The 24,481-nt window shown below is 39.5% G+C and overlaps 1 protein-coding gene across 1 annotated transcript; it reads right to left on the reverse strand.

The window, feature by feature from the left end:
• Positions 1 to 1,921: 1,921 nt before the first annotated feature.
• atp9a (ATPase phospholipid transporting 9A) lies at positions 1,922 to 24,371 on the reverse strand. The gene is made up of 28 exons (XM_077720897.1): positions 24,168 to 24,371; positions 22,063 to 22,207; positions 20,316 to 20,429; positions 20,115 to 20,223; positions 18,461 to 18,519; positions 17,873 to 17,924; positions 16,499 to 16,593; positions 16,048 to 16,128; positions 15,710 to 15,785; positions 15,505 to 15,581; positions 15,177 to 15,337; positions 14,927 to 15,069; positions 14,315 to 14,427; positions 13,241 to 13,450; positions 11,258 to 11,419; positions 10,863 to 10,955; positions 10,187 to 10,270; positions 8,809 to 8,979; positions 8,354 to 8,452; positions 7,292 to 7,381; positions 6,963 to 7,107; positions 6,686 to 6,750; positions 6,134 to 6,289; positions 5,151 to 5,215; positions 4,950 to 5,058; positions 4,814 to 4,871; positions 4,425 to 4,628; positions 1,922 to 2,895 (listed from the first exon to the last, which is right to left on the reverse strand). Exons 1-28 carry the CDS (start codon positions 24,233 to 24,235, stop codon positions 2,759 to 2,761), a joined length of 3,141 nt encoding a protein of 1,046 aa, XP_077577023.1. The 5' UTR covers positions 24,236 to 24,371; the 3' UTR covers positions 1,922 to 2,758.
• Between the last annotated feature and the right edge of the window lie 110 nt (positions 24,372 to 24,481).

Below are 24,481 nucleotides of genomic sequence, written 5' to 3' on the forward strand. Positions count from 1 at the left end.
TTCATCCATTTGTTTCTCTTATTCATATCTGCATATGATCCATGGGTCAGATTTATGAATCAAGTCAAAAACTACTTAATTCCAGGATGTTTTCATCTTCATATTCCTTCTAATTTGTATCTTTTTTAAAGATCATGAACAATTCTACTGCCTTTTTCCATTTGTTTTAAAGAAACCTACAGTGTGAAATCTTTCACAAATCCTCCCTTTCCCTTCTGTTTAGCATTCCATAAATTCCTTAATATGGTCACTGACATGTTTAAAAAAAAAAAAAAAGAAGAAGAATTTCCAAGTAGGTTGTGCTAGCACGTCCTGGTACAAGAAGGAATTAGATTTCCTTCCTGTCACAACTGGCGATCCTATCAGAACATTTTCCGTCTAGTTTTTCCAAAGTGTCTGAAGTCAAATGTTCCATCAACATGGAAAGGCCATACATCCTGAAAGGAATCCGCCTACTTATGTAACTGGATTCTGATCGATCCTCACTTGTCGGAAAAAATAATTTGAGAGTCTGGGCTTCCAGTGGAAAAGTGGCAGGCTTGCTTGTGGATTTTCCCCCTCTGGAGTAAAATCTTCATCCACTTTACACCCCCCCCCCCCCTATTTCCCCCCCCCCTATAAGCTCCAGGTTTCCATAATCCATTCAAAAGTATTTCAAAACCTGGACACATCGGTAAGGAAGTCACAAACGGTATTCTGTTGTCAAAACAATATGGCCTAACTAGAATAAACATTGTTATTATTGTCATGTAATGGTTGTGATCAACTGAATTAAAAACATTCATAGCCATTAATAGAAATGTATGTAATGTATGTACAAATGAGCCTTGGTCGCTATATCGTGAACATGAACTCTTTAAACATAGTAATTGAGAGTGATTTGTATAATAAGTGTTTAAAAAAATAGAATGGTTCCATGCTATCATCACTACAAACTTCAGTCAAGACCACAAGATACTTTGCGGTACGTTGGCGCTTTCTCTTCCACCGGGAATGCAAAAAACTGTTTCCGAGCTGAATGGAAAATTCAACCTAGTCTTGACATGAAGAGCCAAAGATGAAACGAATCAACCTGCTTGGATTGTTATGTAACGTGTTCCTCGTGTGAGTCCACACCATTTGTCCTCAACATCTTGGACAAAGTGTCTCTCGGTGGAGCGAGAATGATTTTTCAAGACTTTACCCACATTTTTGGAAGGCTTTTGAGCGCAGAAGCAATTTTTTTTTGTCTGGCTTCAAAATGACCTGTCGTTCTCCCTAAAAGTGTAAGAAGAGCTTGATCTTTGACATCAATGAATGTCTTGAGGGATTTTGCCTAAAGCATTGGGATGAAAAAGGGGCCCAAAATGTAATGGCAAGTAGGAGGAATCAATTTCTTTATAACTTTCTGCTTTGATTTCCAAATTAGCCTCTCTCAATTGTACATACGCAGAGGTTACCACCCAATTTCCAATTAAGAGCTGCCAAAGGAGTGTTGATTAATGCAAAGGGTTAGCAGATAAAACCACTCTTCTAACATAACATGAATCTAAATGTTTTTTTAACTTTAAAATTATATTTAAATAAAGAACATTTACCATCAACAATGGTTAACATTGTGTCTTACCTGATGGCTTGTAGGTTTTCTAACAATGACTTCTTGGAAATCACAATGTCCGATCACTGGTGAGATATTTTTAGAACATGTCATCAAGCTGTTCACATTTTGGTTACATTTTGATCATTTGGCACCCAGAAAAATACTCAACCTTTTATTCTACATCGGAATTACTGTAGAAAATAAAAAGAAGATAGCTGATAATCTGCAAAAAGTCAAAAGTGAAATAGAAATAATTATTAGACATTGGATCAGACAATTCAATATTCATTATTAATTTTGAGCATAACAGTTGCTTACCATGAAACAAAACATGACCCAGAATAACAAAGCAAAAGATTTATTACCCATCAGCACAATAACATATTTTTGTTCAGCTTGTCCCTTTCCACGCAACAGTATTTAAAAAAAGGTAAGTACATAAACATAAAAATAAGTTATTTACAAGCACCCAACCAATCATGCTTTTCACTTTAATGGCCACATAATAAATAACTTGTTTAGTTTTAAATAATAATTTCATAAAACACAAAAAGGTCAATAAGATTCACTGCATTACCCGGTAAGAGAAAATAATTAAACATATTGACAACATTAACAGGGTATTCCACATAGTGATAATTTTTTTTGTAAAGGCCAGCAAAAAAAGCCGCTCGGCATTTTCTTTTATGGCTTTGAGGTCAGTACCACATGAAAAGTGGCAAAGGGCCCACAATAACCGACCCTACTGGGTTTGAGGGGGCAGTATTAAAAGACGTGAGGCCCAAATTAGCTTCAGACTCCGCCCCCGCGGCCTGACACATAAACCTACGTGACGTTTAACGGCCGCTTCACTTGTTGAAAAGTGTATAATTCTGGAACTCGATTTAGAAATCACATTTTGGGCATAGTGAATCAATCAAGTCCAGCAATAAACTCTGACTAAAGTTGGTGAATGATAGCTTTGAAAATGGCCACCCACCTCCAGGGGATTTTTTTTTTTAAGGAACACTATAGCGCATGAATAAATGAGCAAAACGTGTGATATTTATTACAGACGGGCAAAAACTCACATTTGTTTAGAATGGAGGATTTTGACGTTAGTGTTAAGTGTGTCCATGTCACATGATGGAGGTTTTGCACAGGTAAGAATGATGGCGGTCACCCACCGGGATAAGGACTCTAGGAGGTGAGCTTGGAGTAGCTGGGTGGGGAGAAGCGTCGGCGTAGGTACTTGAGGATGTACAGGGGTAGGCAGCTGACCAGCGTGATGGCCGTCACCTTCCACAGGAACGACGGAGTTGTGATGAAGTACACATCTGATGAAAATTGAAAAAGAATCATTGTGATTTCCCTGTCCGGTTCCATTCAATACACTGTTTACAGTGATCCCTCGGTTATCGCGGTTAATGGGGACCGGGACCACCCGCGATAAGTGAATTTCCGCAAAGTAGGGATGCCCCTTCAAAAATGCTTAATTTTGATTTAATTGAAAAAAAAAATTTATTTTTTATTTTTTTACCCCCCTGTATACAGTACAGCATATAGCATACGGCTAGAGAGAGTGAAATTTATGTTATGACAAAAAAAACCTGTAAAATATGTTGTCTCAATGTAATATTTGTATTTTTTTCCCCCCAAAAAACCTGCGAAGCTCTGAATCTGCGGTGGCTGAACCGCGATGTAGCGGGCGACCACTGTACATGAAAAATGTAACACACAGGAAAGCCAAAGTGACCTTGTTCGTTACCTCACTTTACTTTAATACTCAATATTGAAAAGGGACCACCAAGACATATTATGCTAACACATTGAAATATTAACGTTAATCATTTGTATTGCTTTGTACCTTTGCAAAAGGTTGGTTTGATGCTAATGTCCCTTAAAATAATTATTCTATGTATAGAATCACATCCGTACCACGCATCCATTATACTTGCACAATCTACCAATTCAACAAAGAAAAAAACAGCCTTTTCTAACAAAACAAGAGAAGACTAACCTTTAAAATCTATTCCTGTGCGCCTAAATACAGAACAGTGTCTCAAAAAAGGCTATATGTACTTTACCACATGGTAGTCATGGTTTACAGTGGTCGATATGACAGGCTTAAAATGGAACTCCACAGGCCACATAAAACTCAAAATAAAGACTGGTAGCCTTTTGGGTGCAACTGGTCAACACAAGTCAATGTGCCAACTCATCACAAACCAATTGTTGTGGCCCTTTTCTTTTTGAAACACTACGGAAAGCACACTTTTTTTTTGTCAAGCCTATGTAGGATGCCAGTCATAAAGTTAAGATTAGTTTGAAATGTCTTGCTGTTGTGGTCTTATTGCTCTTTGCTACTAGACCAATAATAATTACTGTATTTTTTTTGTACTATAAAATGCATCCACCAGATTTTACAAGAAAAATATTTCTTCATATATATAAGATTTACTCGCTCGTGAGGATAGGTGTGAAGGAAAATAAATGAATGAAAAAGATGGAGTAGACTATAAGCCACAAGTGTCAACTTTGTCCGATGGGTAAATGAGGCCAAATTACACTTTATAAAAATCCATAAATAAGGCACAGTTGACTATAAGGTGAATCTGAAAAAAGTAGGGTGTTATAGTCTGGAAATTACAGAAATCTTTTATCTGGAGCGACCAACAATCCCTAGCAACTCTGTTTGCTGGTTGGATGAAGCCACAATTAAAATTGAAATTTTCTACGCTTCAAATGTCCTCTGGTGTATCTTGCATTTTCCAATTGGTTCAACTAAACCGCCCTCAATAACGGCATTTGAGTTTAAAGCATGTTGAAAAGTTTACCCTTATAAAATAGACCAGCACAGACTCACCAATGAAGTCGTGCAGGAAGACGAGCGATGCTACGTAACAGGCCAAACTGAGGAGCTCGGCGACCATCATGAGCCAGTGCCACGTCTGAATGGTCAGTGCCACCATGAGAAGCTCGGTGAGAATGAGCGACGTGAAGGAAATGGCAACGATGTGCACAAACTCCGACTCAAAGAGCAGCAAGGCGCCGTACATGATAATGCTGCCTGTGAGGGGACAGCACGTTCATGGTCACCCAAGTTGACAATAGCCATTTAGCTAGGATTATTACGTATTTTAAAATTAAAACAAACATGTCAAAATCAGCAAAATTGTGGCTAGAAGTCGATTTTTAAAATAAAAAAAATTACACAATTTAACAAAACGACGAGCTCGCTGATGAAATTCTTACCTTGATAAATACTTATTAAAACCCATATTAGAAACGTCTTAAAGGACAGCGGTCTACCCTGGGGAAGAAAAACATGGCAAGATTTAAGACACGGTACTCCGATAAGTCTGACATCTCTGTGAGGATTTATGAATACCTTCAACAGGTCTTTGTACAACTCAGGATACAACATGGCCACTTCGGATTTGACATCTTTGTCCAACACCAAAGAGAAGACGGGGAACATTGTGTAGAGGGAGGAATAGCTGAAACATGTGGAACGTGATCGTGATGACTCAGGTCAAGTACTTGGAGAGTTCCATTGCTATATCTTAGGTTATGTCTTATTATATCTCACCCAATAATGAGGAATCCTTGATAAAGTGGCACTGAGGCAAAATAGAAGACGGATGAGAAGACAGCCTGTAGCAAAAATAGAAATTTGTTATTTACAAACATCCATATTCGCTTGTTGTGTTAATGACATTCACATAAGACTCTGCTTGTCCATCCTTTTGCAGGAATAATTCCTTTTCCCAAAAGGTCAGCTCTGAAAAGAAGGCCCAATTTCAGCGATTGGACAAGAAGATGAATCTTCCACATGAACATTCTTGGCCTAAATGCGACACGTCGACCGACCGCCAAGCCCTCGCAACTAAATTTGGCATGGCTGATGCAGTATTGAGTTGTCAAGCACCCCGCTTTGCAGCTCACAGCTGTGGTTGTGGTCGTCCAGACATGTGGAGGAGCCCCCCTCCGCCCACACGGTAGTGAGTCATGGGCTCGCCCTCCGTGGCAGACCCCAAGGTTGGACTCAGACAGTAGCGGCGGTGTGGGGGTGTCTGACTCACGAACTCGCCTTCATGCCCCAAATTGGATGCTTGCGCTATGCTAACTTCATTTGATATTGTTATTGTTTGTGGAATTAAACTAGAGAAACTAACACTGAGTAACATTTCTTTCTCTCAGTGTAACAATTAGATTCTGTACTGATGGTTATTAGATATGATGATCATTTGCAGTTTTAGGCAACAAATTATAATAAGATGCTAAGAAATTGAAACTATCCCATCCCCGGATTTATCAATTTAACTTAAAATAATATAATTATTATTATTATTACTTTTAAAGTTCATAAAAAGGTGAAAATCCACGCTGAAACCACTCTTTCTACTAAGACTAAGCAATGAAGGTAAAATAAATAAATATTTTTTAATAATTAATAGTAGAAAAAAATCACAAACTAGTGAATTCGCGAAAAGTGAAGTCGCGATAATCGAGGGATTACTGTGGTCGGATGTAATCAAAGGCATCATTGTAAAATGGTTTTAAACTTCATACCTGCATGGTGCTGATGCAAAGGCTCCTGTGGATAACAAACTGGCTGAGGGCTGCAGATCTTTTGTAGCTGTTGCGTCCGTGAACCATCAGGAGACGGCCTAAATGTTTGAACTGAGTCACAGAGAAGTCTGCGGCCAAGGAGGCCTGTTTGCCTTCCTGTCAAACACAGGCAAGCCAGTGAGGACTGAATCTTACTGTAAAACAATGATCTTATTTGTGCTTGTCCAACGGTAATTAGGATTTCCCAAAACACAGTTGTTGTATCTAAGAAACATTACACGTAAGAGTCTGCTAACTCTAGCAGAACCAATTATACCAGTAACATTGATTTTTTTTTTTAACTAATAAGAAACTCAGAACATAAGGTCACAATAGTGTTCGTGCCTAGTAATGTAATCTACTTTGTTTTTCCCTCAACGTAAATAAACCATTGCACACAAACAATGAAAATGGACTCATGCGTGTGCACACGAGTCCGCACAATGTGAACGCGCGAGGGCTTTTGACAGGAAAGGAGAGCTGTGAGAGAAGTTTGGTGGGTACAAATCTCACTTTTCCCTCCACTCCCACGCCACAGTCGGCTTCCTGGATCATGCTGACATCGTTTCCTCCATCTCCTAAGAGAAAACAAAAGCCATAGAGGTGTCAGGATTCACATCGGTGGCACTCCAATACGATGGCTTCTTAAGGCACATCCATAATCACAGACCAGAAACCTGGCAAATGTGAATTTGAAAACAAACTATACACACATTTCTACTTGAAACACACAACTGTGATAGTTAGTTACAAGCTTATTTAGAGCCAAGCCAGTTCTTTTCCTCCTTACCTACTGCACATGTGAGTTTGCCCGTACGCTCCTGCAAGAGCCGGATGATCTGAGCCTTCTGGGTGGGGGCACACCGGCAGCAGACCACAGCGGGACACTGACACGCCAGCTCCATGAACTCGTATTCGTAGTATTTTAGACAAACCTGCAGCGGGGATGACAGTTCAACAACGCAACCTAGATTTGTTTGCATTGTCCAATCCTTAACACCGTGGAGCTGTTACTGATGCTCTAAATGAATTTTTGCCTCCAAGATTCAATTTTCATCCTCAGTTGTTTCAATTTCTTCAAAGTGACAAACCAAATCCCTCCCCCAAAAAATGAATTACCTCCAGTGAGTCCCCAGATATCACCAATGCACAGTCATGTTTCCTCCGGAATGCGTTGAGTTCTAGATGGGCTTCTCCTCGCGTGGTCACCTGTCGTCGTGTCAAAAGCATTAACAACTGCATGCATCTGACCAATTAACTCTTGACTTGTGCACCCTCAGCCTAGTCAATACAGATCATTCAAAATCAGTAAGGTTCTTAATTTAACCAATTCTTAATCCAACAAAAGGCAGTCAATCTAACCTCAAATTCTGATGCGCTGACAGAATAACAACAGGCAATATATTTTTGACCCAGATAATAATCATTCCCATTTTTAGACTCCCCATTTGCTTGCAAACAATAAAAAAAAATGTTGCAAAGGCTCCGTGAACAAACATATTTACTGGACATTATAATCTAAAATCTCAGGCTTTACAAACTAGACGTAGGCTAGCCTGACTGAGGAAACGGTGTCAGCTTCCAATTGAGACAAAAAAAGTGCAAGAATTCATCCCTGACAGCGCGTGGAGTTAATCTGTCATCGCGAGTTACGCTCATGCCAGAACATCCGCCAGCCGCTGACTCTTCAGACGTCAGCGCGCACCAGGACTTCAGTGACGACCAGGAAACTAATCCAGATGTGCTCGTCGCAGGCCCAGTCAGCATTCACGCCGTGTCCACCGGGACTCGGGTTTTCAAGGCGTGCCAACCATTGTTATTCTCTTCCAGTAAGCACGGTTGTACGCAAACGCTAACCTTAAGTGGTCAGCTCGCTCTCTGAGGTGGCTCGGCGCCAGGCGAGGCGCCGCGAGGGGACCATAGAAGCCCGAAGGCTGAAAAACAAATTAGGAAACGAGGCCTCAGCAGGCTCTCAGCGGGAGTGCTGTGCTTGTTTTCTCGCTCAATTTATTTCGACTGACAGTGGCTTGGATGCCTTTACCAGTGGGAAGTGATTAATGCTTCACGGACGCTAGCTGGGCCCGCGCAGGCGGGCGAGCGCTCGCTAACGGGCCCCCGGAGGAGACTTGACGTCTGACCTGGAATGAACCGACACCTCCCGACCCTTGCTCGCACACTTACAGGTCTGAAGATGTGGATGTCTTGGTTACGGGTGATGAGGTGAGCATTCTTGGCGGTACATGTAGCCGTTTCCAGCTTGTCTCCTGTCAGCATCCAAACCTTTCCAAAAATTCAGTACATAAATACATTTAAAAATGTGCACATATTATTGATTGATATAACAAACAGAAAACCTTATTAACAGAAACATAAGATGTCTTCATTTTAAGAAGGCAGGGAAAGTTAGCAATCACATGGACGATGTAATCATTTATCCGACTAAATATATGTAAGTTTAAAATAAAATATTAAAAAGTGAATAATCATGCTGCCAAGCCTCAAGGCCAAGTGTCATTAGCAGTAAATTACTTAGTGAAATAAACACACAATCGCATATACACAAGTAAAGCTGTGACTAAGTTACAACACATATTAGCATAATAAGTTTTAATGATCTGGTTGAAAGTTTGATCTACCTTGATGCCTGCATTGCGAAGGATCTCCAAAGTAGGCCTGACGTCAGCCTGCAGCTGGTCCTCCACACCCGTCAAACACAGGAGCTCCATCTCCATTTCCAGACTTTCGATCACCGTGGCAACTTTCAAAGAGCGGTCGTGCACGCTGAGTTTAGCCTGGACGTAGCGTGCCTGAAAGAGCGAAGATCGAGACGTATAGTGTTAGGTTTGTTTGCAAGTCTTTCTATTGTTTCCCGAATTTCATCTGTTATAACTCAAGCATTAAAAAAAATCCACTTTTGCAATGCAGTAATACCCCGATACTTCACAGATCTATTATTGCAGATTCACCACATTACGGTCTGGATGTGCCAAATATACATGAAAGGTTTATAGTGTAGGAACAAAAATACAAACAGAGGTAGTTTCTACCTTCGGGATTTAAATAATAGTACATAAAGGGTTTTAAAAGGTCCAAGTATTATTAAATAGACACCATAAAAACACTGTCCCTACATCGTGGCAGGTCCTATTAACTGTGATAAGGAGGTAGTATTACTGTATCGTGTTTTTGGTCCAAAATGTAATTGTTTTGAAGATGGGATATGTAAAAATCAATATTCCTTTTTAAATATCGGAACGTGAAAACAGACAAAATTTTACCCAAATGTAATACAAAGGCCAGCCGCAGTAGAAGGAAGAAAATTAAATAAAAATATGACATGAGGTGCATTACACACATACGCTGTCCTATGAAAACATTTGAACTATTTATCTTCAAATTAAATCAACTAGAACCCTAAGAGTTTCAAACGGCTTCCGAAGCCACTTCAGCAAGTGCGTAAACAAACGCCTGTCTTTTTGCCGTTGCGGCTTTGGGGTCGCTCGCCAATGAGATAACGCAAAAACAATCTGCCGGTGACTCAGACAGGAAATACAAAGTATGTGTGCCTGTGTGTTTGTGACTCATTGCTGCCCACCAGCTCAAATGCGCGATTATTCAGATCACAAACTGCAGCCTGCGGGGGAGTGACCTCGCCCTTCTTGAACAATGAGTGGGGGGGGTGGGGTGACAAGGGGGTTCAAAGGTTAATCTAATCTCCCAGCAACAATCGTATTCATGAGGACTGTACGTCTGAAGGCAAAAATGTAATATTTGTACTTTGAGTTTCCTCTACCATGGCAACGGTTTAAAAAAATAAATAAAGAATACAATTCATTATTATGTTTTGTTGTACTGTACACTGGGAGACTAAATTTCTGAAAGAAGGTTCTAGAGTGGACACAGGTTTTGCATGTTTTGGACCCAGAAGTGCACACTTTCAGACTTGATATAGTAAGCAATATTGGTGCTTTGCAACACTATTGAGAACGAGCATAAATATCCTTTAAAACTTACCTCAAAGTCTTGATACTGTTCCTCAGTCAGGGACTTCTTGGAAACAACAAGAACACGAAGACCTTCTCTCGCCATGTTCCCACACTATAAAAACAACCAACAAGATTTAGAGAAATTCCCAATATTAATTCAACTACAGTAAAAACATCTGGAAAAAAATATGCATAAATTACTGGAGATGACAAAACCCCATACAAATTCATTAATTGACCACTCATTGAGATTTTTAGTACTAAATCTGCTTTAAAATAACAGGATTAATCACCAAAATACTATTTTAGTGTTTCTGGAATAGTTAATGAACTTCTTTACATGGACTGATTTATATTTTAATTGCAAAATCTAATCATTATTGCACTCAATAAATATTCAAATAAGATTCTAACTTTTGTGTGGAGTTTGGAAAACCCTGAAACAGCAATTGATTTTGTGATTCTATAAATTTGGTTGTTGATGGTAAGATTTTGAACACATGTTCTCATTTGAATAATGTGGGTTAAGTATACAAATGAGTTTGACACACTAGTTTAATTTACTGAATGATGAGACAAAACATGAATATGTATATGTTCATGTTCATTAATAGATTAAAAGAGGTATAAAAAGATGAAACTATGCTTTAAATGGATAAATGACCTGGGACTGTAACAAAAATGACCAAAAAAAAAGTGACTACCTCTTCTTCCAGCCAATCATTATACTGGACAATGCCAGCCATCACCACATCAGCACCTTTCATGTAGAATGTGATCTCTCCAGTCGATTCATCCTGTTGGAAATAATACATTTCAAATAAAGTGAGTTCTAGTACTAATCATAAATGTGTTTCAGAGCCATGGATTTAACAAAGTGCATTTTGAGTTTGAGCTAAAAAAAAAAAAAAAGGCCAATGCACCCCCCCCCCCCCTCAAAAAGACAGCCAGTAACTTGGTCATTTAATCTCTCGCTAACTCATCCGCAGTTTTTCCTCAGAGAAACACGTAAATTCCAAATGGACACATGCTTTGGTCTGTATCTGAACTAGCATGTTGTAAAGCTTCATGGAAAAACAACAGGGATCTTGGCACTCACTCGCACGATGATGCCCATCCTCTTGCTCTCATACGTAAAGGGGAAAATCTGCAGGATAGTGAAATTCATAATTTGCCCAGTAGGAGTTCTGAGTTGCATGGAGGACTGGTCTCTCCCAACCAGTGTCAGGCCAACACTCTCTGTCCACTGCACCAGTGACACCTGCAGACAGTCGGTGGGAATGAAGTTGGTATGAGAGTTTATTGATCGCAATACCATTATGGCACATTATTTCTCCATTACTTGAATTGTGAAGTGAACAGAATCCCTACCCTGAACAGACTCTTTCAGGATGAATCAATGACCGGAGAATCGGAGCACTACACACTATTGATTTGTGAACTGGAGTGTGATTAAAAGGATCTTTGACAGCGTAAAAGGATAGAGGGGGGGACAACCACTTCTAATACTCAAGAACATTTTGTGGAGGAAATTTAAGGAGATGAATCAATCAATACCTGAGGTTGTGGATCAAACAACTAATGGAGTTTGTGTATCTCAGCCAATTGCAGTGAAATACAATATGTACATAACTATATCAATGTAAACTACAGTCTTGATTGCTGTTACTTAAAGTATTATTTTATCACAATACTGGAATTGATTTGGCCCGAGCAAAACAAACAGGGAATAGGTGGATTTTCAACAAATAGACGGGGCCACAAAAAGCAGCAAAATCCAAACCCCAAAAGAGTGACGTTTTACTGTGGCTACAACTGAATTGTATTGTGTAATCGTGAATTGATTTTTCTTTGACTCTTGTTCTTTTTAGTGAGTTGGAGTCTTTTATGGATTGTACTGAGTAGCTTTTTGAGTTTACATTTTTATTTTTTTAAAGCAGCTGCTTACAGCACTATAGTGGCTGACAGGTGTGTATGCATGCCCTCTACTGGCTACATCGTGAACTACAGGGAACCCAGGCACCAATAAGTCCACAAATAATTAATCAATTCTCCTTGAAAAAAAGGTTTGGAGGATCAATAAGCTGCATGGCTACTAACTATCAAGATGATCGGTTAATGCACAACAGAGAGCAGTATTTTACAGTGAAGATTCCAAAAGTAGAACAACAACAACTACATATACACCATCACAAGCCTTCAGCCTGTAAAAATACTAAAATTAACTCACGGATCTGTTCGAAAAATAGCTCAGCACTCACAAGCCATGGTGATTTTCTAGTAAGAATTAGTTATCATTTATTCTCTTTAATGTTTCATATAAATTGTCTAATAATCTAAATGACGTTTGTGAATCAGCTCTCTATTAGGACTTCCTGGCGGCAGGTGGGAAAGCGAAACCAGCCTATACTGTTGAGCTCAGGAATGTGCATGGTGTTACACATTTCTCATTAGCGTCACATCCAAAGATTCAAAGGGAGTCGTTTCCTCCGAACAACAAAGGGTGGTGGGTTCCTCAATGACAAAAGCAGTGACCTGTGAAACATGTTCAGAGGAAACCCAAAAGGGGATAAGTGCAGGAGACTTGGGAGCACATAAAGGAAATCCGTATTTATGCTGCAGGAAACGCATCGTGTCGAATTTAGGAGACCTTTTCCTGGTGTTCAAAGAACGCGTACCATCGAGGACGCAAATGTGGGATGACATTTGGCTTGTGACACTTCAAGGAGGAAAGCAATCCGAGGGAAGACCCGGCAGTAACAAACACACCACGGTCCTTGTTAGGATGGTTTGACCATATTACACAATAAAAGTTGAGAAACCAGCAAATCACTCATCGTGGCTGGATGTGTGAAAACACCCAACACCAGGAGTTGGTGTGGGAATTTCAACTTTGGTGTTTTTCTTTCCTACGGTGTGCGCAATAAAACACAGTGAGACCTCGACTCTTGCACACCATATAAGTATGGAGTCAATGCCAGTACACACAGACTAATAGAACGGCATATGTAGCCCAAAAGGTAGACATTTTCAGAGAATGTAGTGAAAATTTAGCAGAATAATTACATGATGGTGCGCTTACCTCGTCTGGGCTGGCGGCCTGGTAAACCCTGCAGGTGTCTTCATAGTGCTGCTCCGCCTCGGCCTGGTCCGTCACGCCGTTAGACTCGTATGCCGGTGTGACATTGTGCACCAACGCGATGGCTTTCACCGCCTCGTGAACTCTACTGCTGATGGTTTTGCGAACCTTTGTGGCTGCTGGGGTCCTGGAGGCCGGAAGGTCATGGGTGGGCTGAAGCGCACACACGGGGACACAGATGAAGACAAATGGGTTTTGAAAGAGACTGTGTTTCTTGTGAATATTTACATTTTCTAATCTAGAGATGGTTGTCATTTGATTATTGAGTGATTAGGGGTAAAGAGAGAGTTAGATTGCTTCAATTGAGTCGTTTAGGCTTCGATGAATCGTAATTCTTTATGTGGAGCATTACTGATTATGTCAATATGTGGCAAGTGACTGCAAACAGCTACTGCAGTTTTCCACCATACCAAACTGTAAATCACAAAGAAGCTATTTGATGTATTTAAACAACTTTGGGCACCTTGCAAACATTTATTGTAATCTGGTAGACTAATCTGCTTTCAAATGTGGATTTGTTCATTAATTTAATGAAGAGTGAGTCTTAATTGCCACTGCCTACAGCCTATTTAAGAAAAAAACAATCATTTCATTCGCTCTCTGTCACTCATGCCGCCACACCCAACACATCCGAAAATTCTAGTTGTAATCACCGGTGAGAGAGTTACGGCATATAAAAATAACCATATGTTTTCAACTAAACGTGAACACGCTGCGTTTGCACTGTGGCCTTTCTATTATTAGCCATTTGCATGTTGCAGAGGTTAATGGCAACATCATTAAACATGTTGGGGCAGCGCATGGCGATTAAGGTTAATCCCGTTTCCTGCTTCGCTAACCTCTGGTGTCAAAGGGGGACAACGACTATGATCAGAGGCCAAAGAGAATTGAGAGGTACAAACAATCACAAACGGATGTCAAAAAATATTGTGGTTTTTTTTTCCACCTTAAGAGTTTCAGGATGACTTTTTGTGCCTGAAATATGAGCAATAACATTTTGTTTCTTATGTTCTCTACCTGTGTGTAGGCACTGAACACATGGCTCTGCACTTCATCCATAGAGTCCATCCCGTATGCCACAGTCCCAAGGTGAAGGCGCCGGAACACCATCTCATTTTGGGTAAGCGTCCCTAGCGTTCAAAATGAAAAAAAATATTATAATGTAGGCATCTAAGTGACATATTTGATTTGAATCAAGTAGGAAATTTGTAAGGACATGAGGTCTGTGAGGCTGAACAAAAATTCTATTCAAGAGCAGGAAAGGCAGCCTTGTGGATAAGTGGATAGCACGTCGGCCTCGCAGTTCTGAGATGGACCATCATGTGTGAGGTTTGTATGGATTTTCCCCGGGTGCTCCGGTTCCCTGGTTGAGCCCTCTAAATTTCCCCTACGTATAAGTGAGCATGAATGGTTGTCAGGCTCCTTGTGCCCTGTGATTGGCTGATTACAGATTCAGCGTATCCCCCGTCTAGTGCCCGGAGTCAGCTGGGATAGCCTCCAGCACCCCCAGCAAGACTGGTGAGGATAAGCGGTTCAGAAAATGAATACATTAATTAGTAAGATTTTTTTAACTTTGACCCTTTTAGGTAAATGTTGGTAAATGTTGTGTCATCTTATCTCCACTCAAACCTGTTTTGTCAGTCAGCAGGTAGGAGATGCGGCCCAACTGTTCGGGTATGGTGCTAGCTCTAACGACTGTGCCAGGTATCTTGGAGTCCTTTTTGATCATCCAACTGAAAACCATCTTTCCCATATCCAGATTGACACGCAGGCTACATCCCATGAAGCAAGAGGATAAAGAGGGTACACGTTAAATAAATTCATGTGTATAGCATGACTAACATCTCATTAAGGTGCAAGTTTGTTCCGTGTAACCCACCTGATAGGCACAATGTTTGAGAAGAGCAGTAAAAAACGAAGGATCTGCAAGTACCATCGTCCAGCAAAGTGCTGCAATGCCACCATGACCAATGACACGACCACCAATGCCCCAAAGAGGATCTTGGTCAAACAGTTCACCTCCAGGTCAAACAAGCCCACCTGACACGATCCCAACAAAAGACAAATTCACGTCAGAAATACTACAGTTTATAGGCCGCAAAGTTCTGCACTAGATTAATCCGCAATTATAGAACAATGTTACTTTGACTCAGTATTGTTCAGCACAAACAACAATTCTGTTCCAAAAAGGTCTTGTAAACACATACCTTGTGTCTTGGGTTGGAAGTATTCATGACGCTACGCAGCTCCTTGCCAGTATAAATCACCACTCCCACGACTGTTCCTATGATGAGAGCAACACATTTGACCACTGTTAACTTCAACTCAACATGTAAAACTACGGGTGGGAGCAAACAATGTCAAAAAATAAGGACCATAATGTGTGCTATTTTCAGCTTGTTAGGTATTTACCTGAGGCGACCACTGTGCTGGCCCAAAGTGTGTTTTCAATGCTGAGACTTTCGTTGATAGGGGGGTCGCCATCCTCCTGTAATCAAATGCCATGTTTAAAAACGATTTACATAAGAGTCGGAAATTAGGTTTGAAGCTTGTCATTCAAGTTTGCTTTAAAATGGGAAAAAATGTGTTGGAGTTTGGAGTCAAACTTCCAAACTGATCTTTAGAGCCAAGTAGACAAGAGACAAAACGCAACATTTCCATGATGAGGTAAGGCACTTTCTATCTGAGTCATACCAAATCCCATACAAAAAAAATAAATAAAAAAGATTAAATTATAAACATCCACTCACTCTGGTGAAAGTTCCAATAAAGTTATGGATGTCGATGTTTGGCTCTTCTGCATACACGTAGGATCGGATTTGTAGAAGGTCCTGGAGACATGGACAATAGTACTTGGATTTTTCAAAGATTCAACGTGGATTTGAATGAACACAGTAATTCACATGACTGTCTAAAAGATTTAAGAGCGAGCAAATTATTATCCAACGTCACGGAAATATATTTAAAATGGTCTTTTAATGACTTGTTCCTTCACACCAAACTTTTCCAAGCATGCCTTCATGCAATTTACTTGACTTTGTGACTAGGAACATAAAACCTCATTTTCCCTGTTTCCATTAAGATGCAAGAATACAAACATTAAGATCGTTTTAATAGGGTTAAGGATGGGGGAGGGGTCATCTAATTGATTATGAATGTGCTTCAGTATAAAATATCGCCCTCTCTTCATCATGTACTCACTGCAGCAGTCGGTAACCTCTGCGTGCATGCCACCGGGAGGCGCAGCTTCCAGTCTGTTTCTCCATCCAACTGGTCAGTGCGAAGGAAACAGGAACCTGAGTGGGAAAGAACAAACATTTATATTAGTGACAAGCATTCACCACCAGGGGGTGACAAAAACAAATTTGTCATATCAATGAGTAGTAATGTCTCTAGTCATGTGGGGGTGGGGGATTTGAAGTCTAATAGCAGTCATCCGTTGAAAAAAGAAAGTTTTCCCACAAATTGGACCTTTCATGTACAAGTTTGATTAAATAAACAAGTGGCAAATAAACTTGCCATTACTGTCATTCAACTTAACCAATAAGAACCCACGGTGACACCAGTGTCATAAAACACCATAAACACCCCAGTCTCCTGCTTAGGAAGCATTATGTCTGTTACGCCACATAATTTCCTTTTTTGGGGGGGGAAAAGGGGGGGATTGGCTTCTTATAGGCTAAACCGTGTCTGCATGAGTCAGTCACATGGCTCCAAAAAACTAGACAAAAAGAAATCTGTCTCAAGCTATGCATAATTGACCTAATGGCCTCCACATGGAATGGAGATAACGATACACTATTTCCAGTAAAACAAAAGTGTCCTTTTTTCCACAAGATACTAAGGCACAAAAATATGCATGCTAGTTGGAACCTGGAATGCGGTGGCATTAGCAATTTATCCTGTAATCAGTCAAATATTGTACATCTTCCTTTGTACAGTGGAAACTTTTAGAGTTTAACATTCTAGTTTGCAATTATAGAAGACATTTCTTCCATAATATTTTGTCTTAATGGAACATTGGCACCTCATTTCCAGAAGGTAGGGAGATAGTGTTAAAGTTGGTTTGAAAAATCTAAATACTTTAAAAGAGTACTAGACTTAAATGCAGTATTTATATTGGTTTTAATATTTTTATTTTAATAATTATAAAAACAAAAGCTACCTGTCAGTTGTGTTTTCCAATGCTTGAAGTTTGATTTAACAACACATGATCTTAATTTACAAAATTACAGTCAACAGCAACAAACTGTGATAGACCTTAAAAATTCAGCCGTATGTAAATTGTTATTAATAATCATTTTTATCATAATCAACAATTTTTATCTGCAAAACTAGCATGGAGTACCGAACCCTATGTTGATTTACTCGGTTTCTATTTTACAAATGGAAGCAGCACCCTCCCACTTCTAAGCACATCAACTTTGACTGATAGTATAGTACTGGACCCAATTACAATTTAGACATTATAAGACTTCCTGTCCAGGCTCAGGGCTAATCCCTGCACCTCAGCGCCTTTTTTAAACAAGTCATTTCCCCAGCCAGATCTGGGGTGAATGACCAGCAGATGTTTACCATTTCTCTCAGAGGTCCTTAAAAAGATCATGTCAGCAGGAACACGCTGGTTCTACAAAGAAAGGCAGAAAGAAAAACATCACTTCAGCATCACTTCCTGCTCTTGCACCCCTTTCCCCTCCTGCTTTTAAAAATCTTTGACTTATAGCTTTGTGCCATATTAATAACGCTCATGAAAAAACATTAAAAAAAACAACTGTAAGTCTTCCTCTCAAAATGTGACCCCATTTGACTTGGTACAACCCCCAAACTGATGCAGTTCTTCTAGATTACAAAAGCATGCTCTCAGCGACCTAACATTTCCAGACGTCTTACAATCAGTCAGACATGTTGACAAAATGCGCGACCTTTCCTTCGGCCGCTCCACGACTTGTGATTCAGAAAGACAGGAGTGCAGTTCTCAAGTTTCATGTCCAAGTACTCAATAGAGCTTTGATAGGAACCGCTACATGTGTAATACCAATGAAAACCTATTTAGAAAGATGCTGTGGCTACTAAAAAAACGTCCACTTAGAAGATTACATTTGATTGGAAGCATGACCATTACTTTCATGTAAAAGGAAATGATTTACAGATGATTCAACCAACCTTTTCAACTATTATGAGATCTCCCACTTGAATGTTGCTGCTTTTGACCTTTGTTGTGCCTAATGAGGAAAAACAAAGGAAAACAAAAGCATTACAGGGGAAAATATTTAGGTTTTTTTTAATTCCACGCAATTAAAAACAGCCTGGCCAAGAGATTTAATCTGCAAACATATCTTGTATATCAAATTGTAATCGTGCCAGCTGGTTTCCCGCCCGCACGCTTCACCGGTCGCCTCAACTGCAGCAACTGCAGATTGGGGGGGGGGGGGGGGGGGGGGGGGGGTCATTTTGTCCATGCAGATCTGAAGGAATGCTGGGGGAGTTGAGCTTCTCTCTCTCATTCCATTTGGAATTAACAGGCAAATTTGTTTGGAGGAGATCGCTGACCTCTGACCTCTGTCATGACCTCTGGCCAATGCATATGCAAGACATTAAGGCGCATATAATATCACTCTGCGTTGGGTTCATGGGAATTCACATATCTGCTTTGTCCTATTGTCATAACGGCATTAAGCAGAGACATGTGAAGATAGATGCCCATTATATCCAAAATGAAAATAATTAAGATTTTTGGACTAAAGGGGGTTTGGTAGTGTCGCGCACATTTTAGAGACAACAGCGGAACTGGTGTGCGTGCGTTGGGCCCACTATCATGGCGGTGGCCGGTCACTGGCTTTATGGCTGAAACAAGCTGCCAGATCAAAGCGAGCCAGTGATTGAAACCACAAGAGGACTCCTGCCTTTTTATTGCCGCTCGCACTTTATGCCGTGGCCTTGTATGCTCACTTTTACGTTCCTGCTTTGAATTACACAGCGTTTCCCTTCGCCTCAAAAAAGCTTTAAAAAGGCCACGCTTCCTTAAGTTATTACATAGAAAAGGGGGCTCAGGTGGCAGAACTGACACAAACATGAGCAACCGATGCATATCAATGGGTAATGTTCTCGTTTTTATTGTATAGAAAGATTTTTAGGACTACTTCTTTGTACGTATGCTTTCGGGTAAAGCTTTAAATCTTATTGTAGTTGTATACCGTATTTTCACGACTATAAGGCGCACCGGATTATAAGGCGCACCCTCAATGAATTACATTTTTTCCATATACAAGGCGTATTATAAGGCGGACTGTATTATAAGGCGCACTCTCTATTTTGGAGAAAATGTAAGACTTTTAAGTGAGCCTTATAGTCGTGAAAATACGGTAATTGCTATTGACTTCCAGGTATGAAACACTCACTACAAAGTCACCTCTAGAGCCAGCCATTGTTGGTCTTTTGGATTTTTTTTGTATAAAATCTTCCAGTGGGGGAGGAGCTATATGATGGAAGATTTTGTAAACTAAGATGGCATCTGCATATTTAACAGAATTGTTTCAGTTATGGCGTTTGTGCTTTTTTAATATCCGACAGTGGTGATTTTTCGTTTTTGGTGTTCTGTTTTTTCCATGTATAAGGCGCACTGGATTATAAGGCACACTGTCTATTTTGGAGAAAATTGAAGACTTTTAAGTGCGCCTTATAGTCGTGAAAGTACGGTAATAAAAATAAAGGATTTCAATTCATTCCAGCTTGGGGTCCTCACACACAGACACAAAAACACTTTAATATCTCAATCTAGTGCTGCATCAGGCTAAAATTGACAGATTCCCATGCATACCTCTTGTTGTCAGCTTGCTGTAGATCTGTGAGTTCACTTCTTTGTCACGAATGTAGCATCTTATTTCATCGACAGCCTCTCTAATGATAGTGATGGTCAAGACTAGACCCTGCAATGAAAATGTTATGTCAAAATGGACTAGTTAGAATGTCATTAAATGTAATAATGAACTGAGATATTTGGAAATGTGAGGGCAGATACCAAAGGGACCCAGTAGGTGTAGAGGTCACCTAATCGTAGTTCATCCACAAACTGAGAGCAGGCCAGTAACAAGAAGTACAGGTTGAAGAAGTACTTGAACTGATTAAAAAGCACCTGCCAAGAGAAATGACATTGTTGTTTTTTAAAATCCTAATTACAAATATTATTGCTTTTTGTATGTATTGTATTTATTCATTTTGTCTTCAAAGAGCACAGTAGTGACTATTTTTTTACGGAAATTGATTGCATTTCAGCTCCGAAATTGCGTTATATAGATTGCAGAAATGTTAAACGCAGACAACTAAATGTTACACTTTTTATTTAGGAACTACAGAAGAAGCTTCCACTCATATCAATGTGAAATTTAACTGTCAAGTTATAACCTCTCTCAGTTCCATTACCACTAATGTGTGAGATTATTAGCACAACAAAGCCAGCGTGTTCAGTCGAGAAACTGCAGTCTAACACTACACACTACAAACACAAAAAGACAACCAACTAAGAAAATAAAAAAGGATTTCAGTTTGCATTGCAAAAACTCTTTGCTCTTGTCTTTTGTTTGGCAAACAAGGATGAGTGAATTTCACCAGCCGACTGAAGATCCTAAGACAACTGCATATATCTGGAAAGCAAATGTTTATGCAAAATACCCCAAATAATCACTTGAACAAACTGCCATCCCCGTCTGTCCTCACTTACTCAGATTTACAACCTAAGTATTAATGTGAGTTATATAAACCTGCTCACCATAATTCCAAGTACATGAATGGGAAAATGAGTCTTTCATTCCAATATAATTTTCTATTTCATTTTAAAATACTTTGCAACTCAAAATAAAAGATCTTAATTCTGTACATTTGTATAATCTATTTTTTAACATATTGGAGTGATTATGAAATTGACTGAGCCACTGATAATTTAAATAAATACATTCATGACTCTCGTTGTTAATAACAGTTTACAGTAATCCCTCGAACATCATGGTTAATGTAGACCAGACATGACCGCAATAATCGAAAAATCGCGAATTAGGGTCATCCCTGTTATAACTTGTTTTTTTCTTCAGTGCTGAATCCTAGTAGCAAAAGTGGCCTGCGCTTACGAGTTTCAGCGTGGATTTTCCCATTTTTAGGAACTTTAAAAAATAATAATATTAAAAAAAAATTAATAGCGAGGGAAAAAAAACGCAAAAAAACCCTTGTTATATATATATATATATATATATATATATATATATATATATATATATATATATATATATATATATATATATATATATATATATATATATATATATATATATATATATATATATATATATATATATATATATATATATATATATATATATATATATATATATATATATATATATATATATATATATATATATATATATATATATATATATATATATATATATATATATATATATATATATATACATACACACACACACACACACACAACAAGGGTGTACCTCATCTGCTCACATCTGACCCCACATATCATTATCTTCATATTTACATTTGTTATTTTGGAATTTAGCAAATGTCATTTTTGCTTTCAACTGTCTTTCTGCATTGTAATATACTGAAACACCCCTAAAGATCCACATTCAATTTTGACTTAAGATGGTTTATTGTTGTACAATTTAAATATTTACCTGGTTTCTGAATGATGCACAGGGAATAATATAGCTTGTAGTTAGTAGGTTAATAAATGGAGACCTCAGTGTGATACTTACCCCAGGCAGGAAGGTGAAGAAGTTGTACTTCTGGTTGTTAATGACATTCCGAGGGTACCTCTGCTCCCGCTTTTCCGGATGGCCGAGCCACACTGTGCGGGGACGGAAGTCGCACATGCCACAACATTTGGACCATGGACAGCACCTGCAATGAATGGTTCAAATCAAACATTTTGTGGCAGGTTAATAAATTGCCATTTGAAACCGCTGCAATTAAAATTATTTTCTTTGGAATGAGGACGCTATAAAATGTATTCAAAATGACAGTGATAAGCATTGAGTTATCTAGACCCCTACTGAGGAAAAACTTGATTTTCGTGTTTGTGGCCATTAGAAAAACATTTATTGGGTCATAATCAAGAGCGGACTTGTTCTTTTCATATTAAATAATCTGAATGTTTTAAATTTTCAATAATCCATAAAACAACCATCTTCAAATTCATATATCAGACATCTCAGTACTTCTCTTGCAAACACCAAACACAATAGTAACCAAAACTCAAAAGTTTAAAATTGACAATGGATTAATAGTGAATTCTTTCTATTTGTTTTGCTTTACATTCTGTGTGGTTTAACTCCAGACCTGCTTTGAAAGAATTCAACATCACATCTCGAGTTAATGTGTTACCACAAACGTAAACCACACAGATTGTTAACCCGCTGTCCATAAATAGGAGAAAAAAAAAAGTTATTTAATCAGGAAATGGGTGACTACTCGTAAAGTTCAATCCAGGCCAACATTCTGCACCAATGAACTCAGTGACCTGATGTTTAATTAATAACTACACTGAGTTACAATGAAACATCATCACTTCCAAGTTGAAATAGATTGGATGTCTACACATGTATGTGAAAAGAAGTTAAATCAAGGATACTGCAAAATCAGGCAGCCTGAGTGGTTAGCATGTCTCCCTCACATCTTTGGGGTCCTGGCTTCCAATCCAGGTCGGTCCACCGGTGTGGAGTTTGCATGTTCTCTCCGGGCCTGCGTGGGTTTTCTACGGGTACTCCGGGTTCCTCCCACATTCCAAAAACATGCATGGTAGGCTGATTGGACACTCTAAATTGCCCCTAGGTATGAGTGTGAGTGTGAATGGTTGTCCGTCTCCTCGTGCCATGCGATTGGCTGGCCACTGATTTAGGGTGTGTCCCCCGCCTCTGGCCCAAAATCAGCTGGGATGGGCTCCAGCACCCCCCCCCCCCCGTGACTCTAGTGAAGATAATGCGGTTCAGAAAATGAATGAATGAATATATTTATATAAACATCATCTATTTTCAACCTAATTTTGTGCTGCACAATTGATTTGGAAAAAAAGTGATTTGTGATTTTTTCTGTCCACTTTGTTAAAATCACAAGGTATTTAAACGTATATAATTTTGGGATAAGTTCGTACATACCCCACCTTAATACATTTCCAAGGTATTGGTGACAAAGACTTATGTCAACATATACATGATATCGGGCATCCCTAGTTAGTAGTTCCTGTTTAAAATTAGAAATTGTGGGAAAAATGGAACGCAATAGAACCACGGTTTGAGTGAATTTTTTGATCCTTATTTATAACTACATTTCATATTTTGGTGCTAGGCCACTGTAAAAGCTCAATGGGCTGCTGCCTTAAGAGGCTATCACTGCTATAAGATCAAGAAGGGCATTTTACAAATATACTCCATCGCACAACGGTACGCCTGTCTTCTTTATTCAAAGGGTTAGCCTGATTCATTTATTAAAAACCAGATCTATTCGTTTTAAATGAAGAAAAACACAGCTCGGGGCCTGCACTGCTGCGACGTGAATACGAATAGGCAAATAATGACGTTGTCAAGTGCACTTGCTGCACGCTGTCACCGGAACAAGGATGTAAGCTAAAGATAAAGCTAACTACTAAAGATCGCAACTAGAACAACACTCGAATCTAATAACAATGTACATAATATGATCAATAACCAAATAACGTAGGGCTTGATGGTGCATGTATCTCCTCTCCGGCTATTGAATTCGGCGACACAAAGCCAGCGATTGTAATGATTGGAGATTGACGGCCGAATGGCTAAAGCGATCGAGGCTCCCTTTTGAATAGGTGCGTCATCTAAACAAGGCTTACCCATGCCTGTGTTTGCTGTTGTTTCTCTTTGGGCGCCGGACGGGTTGCAGGGGGATATTGTCGGCCATTCCGCCGGAGCGAAGCCGAAGCCGCCGCTTGGTCGCAGCTTGGCTGGCTGAGGCGTTTCGGAGATTCTGGGGCGGAGGCTGCCTGACACTTCGCACTCCGCCGTTGACAGCGAGCTGAGTGGGACACACTTGGGGAGAGGAAATGGGGGGCGACTCATCCTTTTTGATGGAACTTTATTTCGTTTCTTTAAACGCGTTTATTTCTTCAATATGAATAAACATCTCCTTGAATGTATCAATTAAAAT

Source organism: Stigmatopora nigra, chromosome 1 (assembly GCF_051989575.1).
Source record: "Stigmatopora nigra isolate UIUO_SnigA chromosome 1, RoL_Snig_1.1, whole genome shotgun sequence".
Lineage (NCBI taxonomy): Eukaryota > Metazoa > Chordata > Actinopteri > Syngnathiformes > Syngnathidae > Stigmatopora > Stigmatopora nigra.